Source organism: Calonectris borealis, chromosome 24 (assembly GCF_964195595.1).
Source record: "Calonectris borealis chromosome 24, bCalBor7.hap1.2, whole genome shotgun sequence".
NCBI lineage: Eukaryota > Metazoa > Chordata > Aves > Procellariiformes > Procellariidae > Calonectris > Calonectris borealis.
The window spans coordinates 5,122,212-5,138,178 of NC_134335.1; the positions used below are offsets into that span (position 1 = coordinate 5,122,212).

The window sequence follows — 15,967 nt, forward strand, 5'->3', positions numbered from 1 at the left end:
AGGCCAGCGGGCGCCGCGCGGGGATTGGCTGCGGCCCGCGGGAGCGCGCGATTGGCCGGTTCGAAGGGCCGGGTGGCGGCATGGCGGCGGCGGCGGCGGCGGCCGAGCTCTCGCGCGCCCTGGAGGGGTGGCGGCTGCGTGACGTGGGCGCAGGTGCGGGGCGAGGGGCGCGCGCGGGCCCGGTAACGGGGCGGTGAGGGGAACGCGCGGGGGCCGGGACACCCGTGGGCACCGGGGTGGGGTGACAGGAGCCAGCGGGGGGGCGCTGACAGGGAAGCTGCCGGCGGCCGTCCTCCGGCACCGGGTGCTTCTGCTTCAACCGGTTTCTCCGGCGCGGGTTTTGAGGTGTTATTTGGTGTGGGAGAAACTTGGCCTCCGACTCTTTTTCTCAGTCTGGGCGAGCGCGGCCTGGGATCAGGATTTCACGGAGACCGAGCCTCTGGACCCCGGCGTAGCGGAGGAGATCGCGGGAGACGGGCCTAATGCTTTTAGCCGGCTTTACCGGGCTCTGTCGCCGTTTGCCGGGGAGGACGGTGAGAGTAGGGAGGTAAGGCCGGTTAGGCTGGGCCGCGCCCTGCTGAAGAAAGGCGCAGGTCCTGTGCTTCTGCCCTGCCTTGAAACGTGCAAAAATGTTCTAAGGCTGCAATTCTTGAGCATATTCAAGAGCAATTCTTGTCATACCTGCCGGAATGCTGTTCCCAAGTTAAAAAAAATCTTTATAATTTAACACAATATAATAAAATTTAAATTATATATAGTGCTATATATTATAACATCATTATTAAAACATATTTTAAAAATATATACTATATATAGGGGGTTGGTTGCAGCGGCAACTGTTAAAATGTGAATAGTAGCTACTGGTAGAGAGCTATGTTATTACGGGACTTCTCACTATTACTCGTGTCTTTTGCCTCAGAATATCTGGACCTTGTTTGCTGAAAACAACTTCTCTCATCATGCTCTCGTGGCCGTGTTGCATCACTTTGTCCAAGCGGGCCAGCGTAAAAGAGCTAATGCACAGCAGAGGGTTTACGCGCTTCACGCGGCTGGGTTGTACTTCTTACTGCTGGAAATCCCAGGTGAGCGAAGGGATGTGCCTCTTTGTTGTTGGATAAAACATCGTTCAGGCACAATTGGCCTTCTCTCATGTATAAGAATTCCAGGTGGAACAAGTGATGGCTTTTGAACTGTTTGCTTGCTCTCCCAGAAATCCTTGGGGATCGAACTCAGCCATGGTGTTGAGTGCTGAACAGCTGTTACGGTCTGATAGCAGCTTGGTCTCCTGTCATAAAGTGGCTCAGTGGCCTCAGTCCGTGTCTGCATCTTAGGAGCTCTGTGACAAGGTCGACAGAGGAGTCTGCACGGTACGCAGAGCTGGAACCCCACCTGTCCCTCTGGTTTGACAATACTATGCAGTGAAGGCAGAAGCTTATTCCTGTCCCTGCTCTGTAATTAGAGAGGATTTCACTGTGCAGTGCTTTTGGACAGGTTCATTTGTGAAAACGAAAGTATTTGTTTAAAATAACCAGCAGTTGGAGTTTTCTAGCAGGTTGATTCACAGCAGTATCCTTTGGTATTCAAGGCTAACGTCCTCTACTGAAGTTTTGCTGATCGTTGTGCTAGATCGGCTAGAAGGGGTCAATCAGCTGGTGATCCTACTGGAGAATGTCATCGCTGATGACATGTCATCCTGATGCAGTCTGGCTTTGTTCAAACAATTCTTTTTTCTCCTCCTGAACTTTCTTAGGCTCCCAGGACAATGCCTGTGTCCTGGCCATCTGTTTGGCTGCCAAAGCAAATGCAGAGATGGCCAGATGATTTGATGCTCTCTCTATTTTGTCTGGAAGATGGCTGATGTTGTCTTTTCTGGGCAGGCAGCGTAGCTAACCAGCTGTTCCATCAAGTGATGTTTGATAAATGTCTTCACACCCTGACAAAAAGTTGGCCTCAAGAACCAGATCTGATGAGGAAAAGAAAGAAGATGCACGCTCAAAGCTCTCAGACCAATGCAAGAAGAAATAGAAAGAAAGGAAAACCATGCAGGAATGGCAATGTAAGATGTTTGTGTAATCTCGTCAGATATAAATCTCTATTAATAAGCAAATTGTTGGCAAGCTATTTCACTTCTAGGTTAGTGTGATACTTTTCCTCTTTTTCACCCCTTTTTTAATTCTTAACCTTTTATTCAGCAGTTCAGCTCTGCTCTTGATCCTCTACCTACTATTAGGAATTTCAGAGGTCTGATGATTCAACATTAGCTGCAGTTTCCTGGCTGCTGACTAATAGAAAAAATACAGCTTATTTGTGGCATATTGTTAGAAAGCTCAGCAGCAGAGGGAGAAACTAATTTATATCAGCTTCTTCAAGAGACCTTCAATTTAGTATGTGACCAGCTTGCAAATGACATTTGAGTTTCCTTGCCAACTTACTGATGCGAAGTTAAGGGCTAAATGCTTTGGTTAGCTGTACGCAGCTGCGAGTTCTGATATTTATATGCTTTTTTTTTTTTAACGGAACTGAGGATTACACATCAGAAATCCTGAGAGAACATCAGTGCCGCAGGGTCATGACAAGCAAGGGAAAAAGGGCATAGGCACAATGGGAATTACTTGAGATGAATCTTCAAGTGTCAGATTAGAATTCAAATAATTGTCTTCAGTTCTGATGGACTTTTTCTTTCAAAATGAGAATGGGCTGTGTTGGAGCTTTCTTTTTTTGTACACAACTTTCCTCTGTCTGTTGTTGTTTGGGTTTTTGCCACGGTTAAGTGTGTTAATTAATCTGAAAGAAAAGATTTAGAATTTTGGATGTGAAATCGTGTAGAACCTAGCCTGAGAACTCCGTGAAGCACCAAAATGTGCAAAAGAGATCAGCCAGTGCTGCGGGACAGGATGGTGCTCTTTCTCTTTTCTACCAATATAGATGGAAGAGATATTGGAAGAGGAGGAGGAGGAGGAAGAGGATTGTGAAAATGTTTATTTTTCAATGGATGATCTTCTTCAAGTTCGCAACTCAATCTTCCTTCTTTTGAAAAACTTCTTAAGACTTCTACCTAAGTTCTCCCTAAAAGAAAAACCTCAATGTGTGCAGAACTGCCTGCAGGTAATAAGATTCAACTCAAGGAACCTTATATACTCTAACACAAACTTTTGGTGGATGCAGAGCACTCCATAGCCATGGGAGTGATGGCAGCCCTGCCTTTCATAAACTAGTCTGTCCTCAATGTAAATCTTGGAGCGGGGTGCCTGCTCCATGTCTGTCTCTTATGCTTAGCACTCGCTGGCTAGTGCCAGCCAGGCGGTTCGTGTTTTGTTCTGAGGTGCTTACCCCTCACTCTACCCACGGGGAAGACGCGTGGCATTGAGTGCCCGGGGTCTGCTTATATTCTGCTTCAAGGCAGGTACTGTGGTTTGAAAGTTAGAGTCATGTTCACTGTGGTCTGACCCCCAAGCATCCAAGCAGACCTGCACATCTTCCCTTCATGTGAATTAGCTAAGCCTGGCTGTGTTTCCTTGCAGATCTTTGTTGAAATGACAAACTTCGAGCCAGTGGTACACGAGTTCGAGTTTTCAGCAGCGATGTGAGCAAATAATTCTTAACGTTTATACGGTGCTTTGAACAAGTAAAGCGCTTGTGTTATTATCCTGTTTATACAAAAATGAAAGCAATGATTTCTTTCACTAAAGCTAATTAGAACATGTTCCACTTAGCTAACAGTAAACAACATTTAGTGAATATTGAATGCTTTCCAGTCAATGAGCACGTTTAGTTGTAATAGTTGTAGTAAATGTTTCTCTGATGAGAGATGAAGACATCTCTTTGCCTTCTTTTGCTTAGGAATGTTAACGAAGCCAAGTATGTTCCCGAGCTGGCCTATCATGGACTGCGATTACTGTGTTCCCCTCTACATGGTACAGAAGATAAGGTAAAAGTTGGATAAAATCTTTAAAATTCTCACTGCTGTATTGAAAAGGAGTGGCTGTTTCTCTTCTTCTCTGCACGTCATTTTTGCTTGCATGTTTTTTACTTATTACATTCGTTTTATTTTTTGTATGTGTGCGTGTCTTCACTGGGTCAGAGGCAAGATGCTTTCTTCCACCCCAGTCCTTATTTACTTTGACTTGTATGATGATGCATTTCGTGATCATTGAATCCTGTGCTCTAGTGACTCTTGTGGCAAATGAATCGAAAACAGAGGATAGCTACAGTGGCATTAGATCTTTGTATCTTAAAAAAGAGAATTCCAGGTTACTGCCTTTGCCTGGAATTTTCTTGTTTCCTGCTAGGTGGAGCTCCAGCACCGCTTGGTAGCGTGCTGTGGCATTGGGTTGTGCAGCAGCGAAGCATGATGGGGAAGTGTTATGTGCAGATGACGGTAAGCGGGGCTGATTCTCATTCAGAGAATATTCTGTCATCATGGAACATCCAGTTCTACCAGAAATGTGTCTGCAGCTTTACATTTTTATTTTGTTAAATTATCAAGCATATTGTGTCATCTCCCGCTTATCTGTGTGCTGCTCCTACCGATGCGGCTTTTGAACTTTGGGTGTGACCGTGCCGCTGTGTTTGCGAGTCTCTGTAAACCCATCCGAACTAGTTCGGAGCTAGCAAGCCAGGGTATTAGCGGCTGTCTAGTCAGGGAAGCCTGGAGGTTAGTACACGCTTACCTGACATGTACCTGAGTGTCTGCCCAGCTTTGGCAGCCTTAGACCTGTGTGTTTCAAGCTCCTTTGTTTCTCACTGCAGCACAGGCTTTTCAGAGTTGTTGACATCTGTGGTATCAAGAAGATGTAGTAGCTCCCCTTCTCAGACCCACCTCGTCTTCCCTGCCTCTCCTGTTTGTCTGCTCAGGTAATGTCAGGATAATGAGGCATGCTGTGGTCTCAAACATGTGGCAGGGAGGAAGCTCCAGAAGTTGAAGTGCACCTGGCGGTAAAAACATGCATTTAGTTTAAGGTGTCTTCTGTGCAAAAAACAATGAATTTCCTCGAATTCCAGATGTCTGGTGAATTGAAGTCTGCTGCTTTGGAGAGGATCTGTTGATGTTGTCAGGAAGCCCTTCTTAGGCCTTACTGGACTTGAATGAGAACGTCATAGCTAGGAAAGATGTTGTGTGTATTAATGGGTCGTCTTTGAATTATTTTGCTAGGAGTCATATTTTGACAGGTGCTATTACTTGGATCTAAGTTTGTTTGGTTCAGAATTACTTCATAAACCTGGTCAGAATGCTTATCCATGGGCTCCAGTTGCTACTGAAATAAACCTGAAAATAACCTTTTCTTTCCAGATTCTTCGTTGTGTCTTCCAGCGAATCCTCAATGTCATTCTTATGCTGGAAAGTGGTGCGGGTTCCAGACGCCCAGTCCTTGCAATCACATCAGCTGTGATCAGTGCCAGGAATCAGGCTATAAAATTCATCAGGTGAAGTACAGAGCTCTGGCACTACCCTTCCTGGGTATGTCTGCTCTTTCTTCTGGCATGCCTTCGCTTTACTGTTTAGTTGATAAAGGGATGAGACAAACTGGCACTGACTTTGAAGTTGTTTGTGCAAATGAGGTTTAATTAAAATGTCTGTAATGGGAATTTACTGAACTTGCTGGTGGAGGGGAAAGAACGTTCTGTTTGACAGAAAAGTGGCAGTGAGTGGAAGGGCCTTACCTTCTGTGTTTTGCTTTGTGTCAGTTTTTCAGGTTTTTGTAGTTTACTGCAAAGTATTGTAAAGAAGATAAAAGATTAACATGGAGCTCACTTCTCCTTAGTTCTTTCCTTTCTCCTGCTTAAAGATATGTTTTGCCTATGTTTATTATTCCCCGGGTGTGGGGATCCATGTTGTTGGAAAGTGTGGTTTGTGCAGAGATCCCCAGACAGTATATACTAAGTAGATTGAGAATGAAGAAGCTTTTCATATTATCCTTCTACTTGTAGAAAGGTATTGGAAGAAATGTTTTCTGCCTGCAAAGTCAGGTTAATCTAGAAAGTAAGTAGGTCTGCTCTCTGACCACATCCTGTTGCACTAGCGCTCGTGATTCCAGAACGCGTGCTTTTCTTGACTTTTGAAATGCATTCCAAAAGGAATGTCCTTGATTTGATTTTTGCTCTGTTATAAAACCAGCCTTATTAAAATTTCCTTCTTTTTCTTCTGTGCAGTTCTGTAGTAGACGAGCTGAAAGAAGTTGTTTTTCCTGTTCTTCGAATATTACTGCAACATATCTGTACCAAGGTATGCTAAGCTTTGTTGCATCTTAAGCTGAGGAACTTATGTGTGGATGCATTGCAGTATCTGTAATAGGAAATCCATTTTCACAATGTTTTGTAAGGAATGAAAAGATTTTAATCATTTGCAAATTTCTTGACAGCCGGATTGCATTTTGGGTTTATCTTTATCAGAGTTGTCAAACATCTTAAAAATAGTGTCACCCTCTAAAAGAATACTGAGAGTGAGCACTTCCCCCCTCATTCACAATTGATTGTGCCCTACTTTCAACTTGTCCAAAATTTGCAGTTGATTTTACCACTGTTTTGGTAGAGGAAGATGAGGATTATGAGAGCTCTTTGCCTAGCTAACTATCTGAAGACTGCCATGTAGAAATACTGCCCCTGGATTTAATCTAAGCTCCACCTTTGCCTTGGGGAATTTGCTGTGTGACTGAGAGTGCTGAAGTAGTGACCAAGGAAGCTGTGATTGTTCTCCCAGTCATTGCTGAATGTGACCGTATCGCCTCATTAAATAAAAAATATTTATCTTAAGCCCTAAAATGGCATTCTGGCTTCTAGAGCAGAGCGTTGAAATATCATACCATGCGATTGCCCTTGTTTTTCAGGTCCCAGATAAGGCTGATTATCGCACGTATGCTGCACAGGCCTTGGTGAATTTGCTGAATAAACTCCCTTGTATAGAGTTTGCTGACTTCATCGCTTGGCTTTATAAATACTCACGCAACACTAAAGTAAGTACGTCTCCTTGATGTTCCAGGGTTCGGATACAGCAGTATTTTGAAGATGAAGGGTCCAATATCAGTACTGAATAGCATTGTTGTTATTGCTGGTACCTAAAAGCGAGTAAACTGAGTAGGCAATGCCCGTGTCTTTGCTTACATTAACAGAGCACCTTGTGTGCTTTTTCTTCCAAACAGATTGCCTACAGAGTGTTTGCTCTTGATGTTGCGTTAGCTTTGTTGGATGTGCCAGAGAGGAACTTGGACAGCTCCTTGTCCCTGGATCATCAGAAGTTTCTAAAGCATAAGTTTTTAGTACAGGTCATGGTGTTTGGCCGGTGTTCAGACAAAGCACCCGTGGTCCGTAGTAAAGCTTTAAGCAGCTTTGCCCACTGTCTCGAAATGAAAGCTGCTGCTACCTTGGAGAGTATACAGGACTTATTACAAAGCTGTAAGTATTATGGATCAATTAGATAGTGAAAATATTTCTTGAACATTCTGGGGAATAATGCCTGGGAGATAGGAGAACTAGTTGTCAGGAACTTAAAAATCTGCACGTAGTGTCCTTGTGTATTCTGTCATAATGAGAAGTAATGGATGAGTCTTGTTACTCGTGAAGCCTTATATTTGGAAGGGATTTATTCTCGTATATCGGTTCTAAATAGATTTCTCCATGAGATACCTTTGAAGGATATTTACAGATGACTGAAATTGCTCATTGGAAAAAAAAAAAGTTGATTCTTGCCTGACAGTTGATTAAATCTTGAGTTGCCTTTTGCTTCTGCTAAGCTGTTTTGTTCGTGATTGGCATTCTGAACTCCCTCTGGTGTGGTAAAGGCCAGATGGCACAATTCAGAAGTATGCACATAGCATCCTACGGTTAGATTACTTGCCTGAAAAAATTTGGAATGACAGAATATCCAGAATTAAAATACCTCATTTAATTTCTTTTTTTATTTCTTTTTGGCAGCCTCTGACCATACGGACTTGGAAGCAAACACAAACACTGCGAGTTTGATAGTCAGTGCAGAAGGTATAGAGTCATTCTCTTATAGTAAGTCTCAGGCTTTTCTTGGCATGCCATTTTCTAAAAATATGCGTATCTGTAAAACCTAGGGCATGCATGAGGCTCTCTGTTTAACAGTGAACCATCCTGCTGGGTGAACATATGCCTTTTTTATTCTTGAACTTTTAACTTTTCTTTCAGCTATGTCCAACCATCCACTGAAGACCTTACCGACTTTCAAAACTATTGAGTTGACGGACAGCAGCGATACTGCTGTGCTTGACGGTATGTCAAAATTATACTAGCCTTTTCAGATAACTTTCCAAAACCTTAATTGAAATTAGACTTTCTGAAGTGTATTCGTTGTTCATTTTTCAAAGAAAGTGGAGAGAGCTTTCTGTAGAGCTGTTAAAAAACACTTACGGGTGATGAAGGGGGTGGAAGTGCCAGCCATAAAGGGATACTATTTCCACTCAGTCTGAAAAATACATTTAATCTTGAAATACTGATGTTCGTTTGTACTAATGTGGCGGCAACACTTGTTGAAAAGCAGGTAATTTATTCTTTCCAAAAAGGATGGCAATTGATGTGGGATATAGTATTTGTAACTCCATAAATTTAAGGGTAATTAAATGTCTTGCTCCAGTGCACAAAGAACTAATATATTTTTGCTACATAAAGCACAGCACCTTTGCCTAGCGCTGTTATGTAGGGAAGAATTCACTTCCCTGCAGCCTCAGGTATAGGCTGGAGTTGAAAGCAAAGTGTGAGGTTAAATGGACTGATGCAGAATGGCAAGCAGCTAGTTCCAATTTGTTGATAGCATGAAATCAGCATGTAAGTTGGCTTTTGTGGCCACGATGTTCCTTCTTTGAATCTCTTTCTTTCTTTTCCTCTTCCATGTAAAAGCTTTTCTTCCTAACCTTTAGGCCTCTGCCAGTATCTTTGCTCTCAGTTCTTGCTGTGCACCTCTCTTGAATCGCTGACAATTCAATTCGCTGCTTAGTTCACCTCCTGCATTTGCGTCTTTGTTACACGTCTCATGCTGCTCTTCACATGGGATCTCTCTCCCTATCTCCATGAGCCAGGCTCCAATCTTCTCCATTGAAAGCTTTCTTTTAAAACATGTCGCTGATAAATTTCGTTAATTTGCTCTCTCAGATAGAAATATCCTCCAGGCCACTGAAGGTATTGCGTATTCCCTGTTTAGTTGCAGACTCCTTGTGGCAGAGGATGCCTGGTTTTGTATCTGAAACCCAGCTGAGCATACACTGGGCACTTGGCAAAACAAATTAAGAAAAGGATTGGATGAAAAAGGGCTGTCTGGAGCTCAAGAGGATAGCTGAAATACAGGGCCCTCTGAGTCAGTCAGGGTGCATTAGTAAAGCTGTCTGGCACACGCTTGTGTTTGGCTTATGCCTGTGCTAATTTTGCACTACTATGAAGGCCAAACAGCTCATATTTTAGAAGCGAAATAAATCTTAGCTGGGGATAGTCAGAACGTGCTAAATGCACAAGGGCAAAGATAAGAAGGGTAGGGATAATCTGCAGGGTGAAGTATGCACTGCAGAATTACCACTGCCCAACAGTATACAAACATTTTGTTCCCTTGATACTTCTCAGCCATTTACAACTCAGGTTTTTTGTTTGATTGGGGTTGGTTTTTTTCTCTCTTTTTTCTATGTCACTGTGAGTAAAATCAATGTCAATTGGCAAAGTGTGATTATTTTGGCAGACTTGGTCACCTTCACAAGAGCTGGACTATTTTAACGGCAAAATCTTGCAATAAAAAGGTTCTGTGCTTTTTTTGTCAAGCTGTTCTCAGGAGGAAGATGCGATTGCAGTTAGCTGCCCATTAAGAAAGCACAGATCAAAGTCCCTTTGCTTCCTTTGGCAAAAATTTATTTTCAAACTACTTTTGATTAGTTCCCTGTGATTAATCCTATTTCTTAATGGCAACAGAGTGATTCTCCACATGAATCTCTCTGAGTAACAGATCTCTGAATTTGGCATATATTTGGGAAATCTTACTTAATGCTGTAAGAAATCTAACAAACAGCAATAAATAGAAACCTTAAAAGCAATGGTAAAATGCTTGATATCAGTATTGCCAGCTTGTCAATAGTCTATGTGAATGATTCAAAAGGTGAGAAATAATTGATTGTGGCTCTGTGTATTCAGTTGTGTGTCATTTAATAAACCATCATCTTGATTATGTATTTTTCCTGAGAGCGTGCAGAAATAAGTATGAATATAGCTATGAAAAGTAATATTTGAGGCCTAACATGACATTCAGGGAGGGAAGATATGGTCTGGTTTCCTTGTAGACTCTTGGGTTCTTCTTTGCAGCTGCCATTCTGCAGCTTCAAGAAATTCATCAGTTCATTTATGGAGCAATTTCTCCTCTGTAAAACGCAGCAGTTTGTATATTAATACTTTTTGCTGCGTGGAGCTCTGAGGCATAACTCACAAAAGGTTGTAGGCATTTTAAGCTCTCGGCATACAAGTCTGTTAACCTATCTTGGATCTGCGTTGGATCCATTTGTCTGTGGTCCGCCCTCAACATGCTTTTCCCACAGATGGCAGGGTTACCTGTGCTACAGCCTTCTGTGAGAACTGTGCATGATTCATCTGATGAGCTTTCAAACTGTGAAGGTAGCCGAACACCTTTTATGTAGAAAAACAAATAGGTCAGAAATTACAGATTTCTTTTTTTTCTTTTTGCTGTATGCATCAAGTGATTTGGTATACCACTTTCTTTTGTGATATGTCCTAAGATATATTTTCAAATGAAAGAACTTGGAAAAATGGTTGGTTTGGGTTTTTTTCCCTCTGGCTTATACCTCATTCTGAATTATTTTGGGTGGTTTTTCTGTTGTGCTTTGTTCAGTCCTCCTCTCTTGGCCTTTGAAAGTCTCAGGCAACAAATTGCTGCTCAGTTGAGTTCGGAGCTGTATTCCGCCTTGCTGCTGCAGTGTTCAGCGTGTTAGTGCTGCTAAATGGTGGTGTGGGTAATTTCTTTTTATCACGGTTTTGGATAGGAAAAGAAGTCATGACCATGCTGAGACTGAGAGCTGGGGATGAGAAAACCAATGTGAGGAAATCTGCTCTCCAGGTACGATGTTTTTTGCGTGCTTCCCTGTTCTCAGTGATTACCCAGAATGCCGTTAAAAGAAATAATTAGGCCATAATACTGTAGCGAACTGTATGTAACTTTGCCCACCTGTAGCTTCCTGCTATTCCTGCAGAGTGCCTACAGGCCTTGAAAAGGTCTTGTTTACTAGTTCCTGATAAGTAAATAATGCAAGCATGATGATGGAAAATTTTTCTAGTACTCTTGCTGGCATTCTCTTATTCCGTCATTTAGAAGGAGAGGCTCTTTTCAAATGTCAATAGGCATTTCAATTAAGCGACTTCCTTATAAACTGAAGATATTAGCTGCTTAGTTTGTTTTGACCTTGTTAACAAAGAGATTAGGTTATATCCAGCCTCTTTTTGAGGTATGCATTGCTTTGCTTGTTGCTCAATTTTCTTTAATGAAGTCGTTAGCTTTTAAAGAGATATGCTTCAAGGAATATTTAATCGTTTTAAAAAATACGCATCTGCTGTTGACTGCCTTCCTCTGTTAGTCCTCTTTACCCCAACTCTTCCCCCTCAGTTCACACACTGATTTGAGTTTCTCAAGTTAAGGCTTTCAATTGTTTTGTTTTGATGCTTTTTGATTTAGAAGAAAAATAAAAATCCCCTCTTCCTCATTACCAGGTAAAAGACATGGTTCATACAAGAGACACGTTATTTTCAAGGGGAAATTGTGACATTCACTCTATCCAAATGCTGTTATAAAATCGGAATGACTGAAAAGATGTGTTCTGTTTCATTCTACAGCTCTGGTTGTGCCCAGTCCTCATAAATTGTTAATGTGATGTTTCACTCTCAGTGAGATAAATTAATCTCTAGTTAAAGTTGGTAGGGGGTAGATTGTATTTTTGATTTGCTACCCAATGTGAATGGCCCGTATTCCCTACAAAGTTATGCTGGTATTTGACTTCCAGGTTTTTATGAACATCCTGAAGCACAAAGTGATCCCTTGTACTGCAGAGGATTTGTCCACTCTTCAGGATCGTTGCCGGGACCCCGCTGTTTCTGTGCGGAAGCAGGCCTTGCAGTCTATAACAGAGCTCCTTCTGGTGAGAAAAAAGTATCATGAATTCTTATGCAGACCTGAGATGGGCGAACTATGGGTTAAAAGAAGGAGAAAACCGGCAAATCTGGTACACGTCAGTTGTACATTCAGTGGATTTCATTTTATGACTGTCTCTTAAATTTTTTTTATTACCTTTTGACTTGGAAGTCATGACTCATTCTTTTACATACTTGTGATTTATGTAGGATGCTTCCAACTGTTGGAAACATTTATTTTCCTGGCTGTTGATTTATGTATCATGGAGAAAATGTTTATGTTGCTGGCCTTCTCAAGTTAAAAAAAAATCTGAATCACTTTACTAAGATGTAATGTGTAGATGATAGCACTGCAATATTTTTCTTTCTTTTCTATTTATTCACAAAGGGTTAGTAACTTAGGCTTGGAGCATAGGGTTTATATTAAGCAAAGCTCTTTTTTTTTTTTAGTGTTAAATCATCTGCTATACAGCTTTATTGTGATGCTGTTAAAATTATATATAGGGTTTCAAAACAAAGTATTACAGTACTTTAGCAGAAGCACCAGGAAGCTTGAGCATAGATACGATCAAATACTTTGTGGCGTCAAGGAGATACAAGTTCCCTTGTCCCATATGCTGCCACATTGCAGTGCTTGTTGAGCCGTATGCTGGGGTTTATTAAAATTTATTTTCAAAGTTAATAGCTGAATCTGGAGGTTACTAGGCCTTTGCTGGTCTTACCTGTGCATATAGGAAACTATAATGATTTTAAAATGTTTCTAATACAACGTGTGTTTCTCTCAGTCTCAGCACAAGAATGTTCTAGTGCAGAAGGCCTGGTTAAATGGAGTAGTGCCTGTTGTGATGGATGCTGAAAGTTCTGTCCAAGAAAAGGCCTTGGACTGCCTTGATCAGCTCTTGTTGCAACATATAAAATACTACAATAAATTCAGGAGTGACGATGGAAAGCAGGCTCTAGCGTGGGATCTCCTTACTCTCTTGACTTCAGAAAGCCAGGAGCTGAAGTAAGTGCATTTTTCCCTTCATTGTGGGCTCTGATGGCTTTTCCGTAACAGCCCTTTGTCCGATGCGTCGGATGTTTTTATTGCCTTTACTGTGTTAGCATTCAGGGACAAAATCCAGATTTTTTTTGCTTTTAATCCTGTTAGAATATGCAACTTTTCCTTTACGGAAGGAAATTGCCTATTGACTGAAGGACTAAGATAAGAGTATGAGTTTATACTCTCAGCGCTCTCATTCACTGTGTGGCCACGGACCGTTAGGTATCGTAGTTTACATATTGTTTAAATGCACATGGTGTCTGTTGTGCAAGGACAAGAAGCTAAATTTATTGGCTTTTTTTTTTTTAAGCTATTTAGATTCCTTTCTTGAAACAGTCAGTATAAGTGCTAGAGATGGAAACTATCATGTTGTGAGGTGCTTGTGTTGCTCCGCCAGTTCCTGGGACAGAGGAGCTGTCGAGCATGGACAAGCTGGCAGTTGGCGAGAAGAGTGCCATTTTCCTTTGTGGCAAGAATTTTCACTTGCTGCTCTTGTTACCTGTGCTCTCTCCCTGAACTCGAGTGTTCATATACAGGAGTGTTGCATGCTGTTCTTGATGTGTTGATAGCAGCATGAATATTTAAGTCAAATGGAGGTGTTCTGATGACAGAAGTAAGAGAGGATATATAAAGAAAGGAGAACATTGCCTTTTATTAATTCTGATCTACAATATGTTACTTGTCTTATGACAAATAGAATTATTCTGCCTTTTGCAGAATGCTGTGGGAAGAAGCAGAAGAAATGGGATGACACACAGTATGACAAGGACACAACATTGATTAAAGACAGCTGTATGTTTATTAGTCAACAGGGCATAATAGCTCAGAAATAGAAAATGAGATACTGGTTGTGCTGCCTTGCCAATCTGTGAAACTGTCAATGTTCTAATTTGGGCTATTTTATAACAGAGTTTGCAGATTCATGGCACCTTCTTCTTCATGACCTTAGAATACCTTGCAGTTTGATAAATCTCAGAACTCTTCCGACGTGAAGTAGGTGACTAGGGTTAAACAGAAAAATGAGCAAGTTATGGTGCCTTAACGTTACTGTATCCTGTCCCGTGATGGGTATTAAATAACAACTACTAGAAAGTCTTTGTAACAGATTGCTGAGATTATATTTTCTTGATGCGTCATGGTATCAGTTGGACTTTCTGTCTTACTGACACAGAGCACTACGTCCATGCTTGTATGCCAGGTCTGTAGCGCGTCAGGATTATGAACCGAAAGACTGAAAATATTGCTAGTAAAATACATAGTAGAAATCCCTATGTATTCTGAGTAGTGGGAATGCCAAGCGATAGCAGCTTTGTTGTGTTGCTCAGCGTATCCTGGACAGGGATGTTGGATTTTACTGCCAGTGTCTAAGACCAGGTGTTTTGTTTACTCCTCCTTTAACTTACTTTTCTTTTCTCTCTTCCTTGTAGCCGTTACTTGAACAAAGCTTTTCATATGTGGTCCAGACAGAATAAGTTCACCTCCACTTTCATTAATAATGTCATGTCTCACGTGGAAACGGAGCATGCTGTACCGGCTTGGATGTTGCTTGCTAAGGTGGCAGGTTCTTCACCCAAGCTGGATTATTCCAAGATCATTGAATCCTGGGACAATGTCAGCAGGTATATGTGTGCTTTGAACTCCATCCTCCATTCTGCAGGAAAGAGATGGGGGTGAAGAGGAGGAACAAAGCAAGTGAATACTTTCTGTCTTGCCACAGACAGATTGCTGTTTAGCTGCTTAGATCACAGTTCTTTATTCAGGCAATGGGTTCTGCAGCTAGGCGGCAAGCAACGGCCCGCAGATTTATGCAGTAACCAACTCTTACCCTAAGCTTTTTGAGTTTCAATTTGGTTTGGCAGGTCTGCCTTAATAACGCATATCCCAGATGAAAGGATTTTTCTACTGTGATTTGGTGTCGTGCCTTAGCATTAATATTAGTTTGTCTGCTCTACTACTTGTCAGGCAGCAGAACATGAGCACTGATACTACAGGACATATACTGTGTGTCATCGGTCATGTTGCAAAGCACCTCCCTAAAAGCACCTGTGAGAGGCTGATTGGTGAGTGGCCCTGAGAAACTGCAGAGGGGAAGGCATGCCTCCCATCTTAGCAGTTCTTTCTTCTCCATAAGCAGTTGATAAGCTTAGAAAATGCTCATTTTATGTGTGTGATCTCATTTTCAGATAATATCAAGTGCTGGCTGAGGGAGTCTCAGTGTCCCTTGGAGGTGATTAGCCCAGCTGTAGAAACTCTGCAGAAGCTCTGCCACGCGTATGCAGATGTGCCGGAGGAGGCACAGGTGTGACTTAAAATATGTCGTTTAAAATAGCTTGTTTCACACTTAGGAGGGCTGTCTCTTGAAGGCAGCTTCTGTCTCCAGTCTGTAGGTTGATTAGCTCTCTAAACAAAGAGGATCTGACTCCAGCAACTTGAGTCTGTTCTGCTCAGCTCTTTACTTGCTTTACTGCAGTTGTGCTGGAGAGCATCCTGTAGCTAAGGATGGACTCGTAAGAAATCTTCTTTCTTCGGAAGGATTTTTTTCTTCCCCCCACCTGAAATACCTTGCATTTGCCTTCTGTCAAAGTTTACAGAATTGCTAAAGGAGACCTATTGCTGGGCCTTTATGATATCAGCTATTTCTCAGGCTTGGTCCAGTTCGAAGCTATAGGTTTATACTATAAGCTCTGATTATTCTATATCAGAGCTGCTGTAGATACACATATTTTCTAGACCTCTCTCATGGGACCAAACAGGGAGTTAATAACACATCATTTGCACATTTCTCTTTTCTGCCCCCATTTG

The 15,967-nt window shown here is 41.9% G+C and overlaps 1 protein-coding gene across 2 annotated transcripts in view; it reads left to right on the forward strand.

Moving 5' to 3' along the window:
- Positions 1–92: 92 nt before the first annotated feature.
- The window catches only part of NCAPD3 (non-SMC condensin II complex subunit D3), a 28,844-nt gene continuing 12,969 nt past the window's right edge, over positions 93–15,967 (forward strand). The window contains exons 1-19 of one of the 2 annotated variants that reach the window (XM_075173001.1): positions 93–153; positions 393–547; positions 920–1,082; positions 1,878–2,056; positions 2,926–3,105; positions 3,522–3,583; positions 3,841–3,928; positions 5,291–5,424; positions 6,151–6,223; positions 6,825–6,950; positions 7,137–7,389; positions 7,909–7,971; positions 8,146–8,229; positions 10,986–11,059; positions 11,997–12,131; positions 12,909–13,129; positions 14,593–14,784; positions 15,128–15,225; positions 15,349–15,464. In XM_075173001.1, the coding sequence (XP_075029102.1) occupies positions 1,910–2,056; positions 2,926–3,105; positions 3,522–3,583; positions 3,841–3,928; positions 5,291–5,424; positions 6,151–6,223; positions 6,825–6,950; positions 7,137–7,389; positions 7,909–7,971; positions 8,146–8,229; positions 10,986–11,059; positions 11,997–12,131; positions 12,909–13,129; positions 14,593–14,784; positions 15,128–15,225; positions 15,349–15,464 (2,046 nt within the window). In that variant the 5' untranslated portion in view covers positions 93–153; positions 393–547; positions 920–1,082; positions 1,878–1,909. Of the gene's footprint in view, positions 154–392; positions 548–919; positions 1,083–1,877; positions 2,057–2,925; positions 3,106–3,521; positions 3,584–3,840; positions 3,929–5,290; positions 5,425–6,150; positions 6,224–6,824; positions 6,951–7,136; positions 7,390–7,908; positions 7,993–8,145; positions 8,230–10,985; positions 11,060–11,996; positions 12,132–12,908; positions 13,130–14,592; positions 14,785–15,127; positions 15,226–15,348; positions 15,465–15,967 lie in introns of those variants that run through there. The other variant, XM_075173000.1, reaches the window with a different exon arrangement.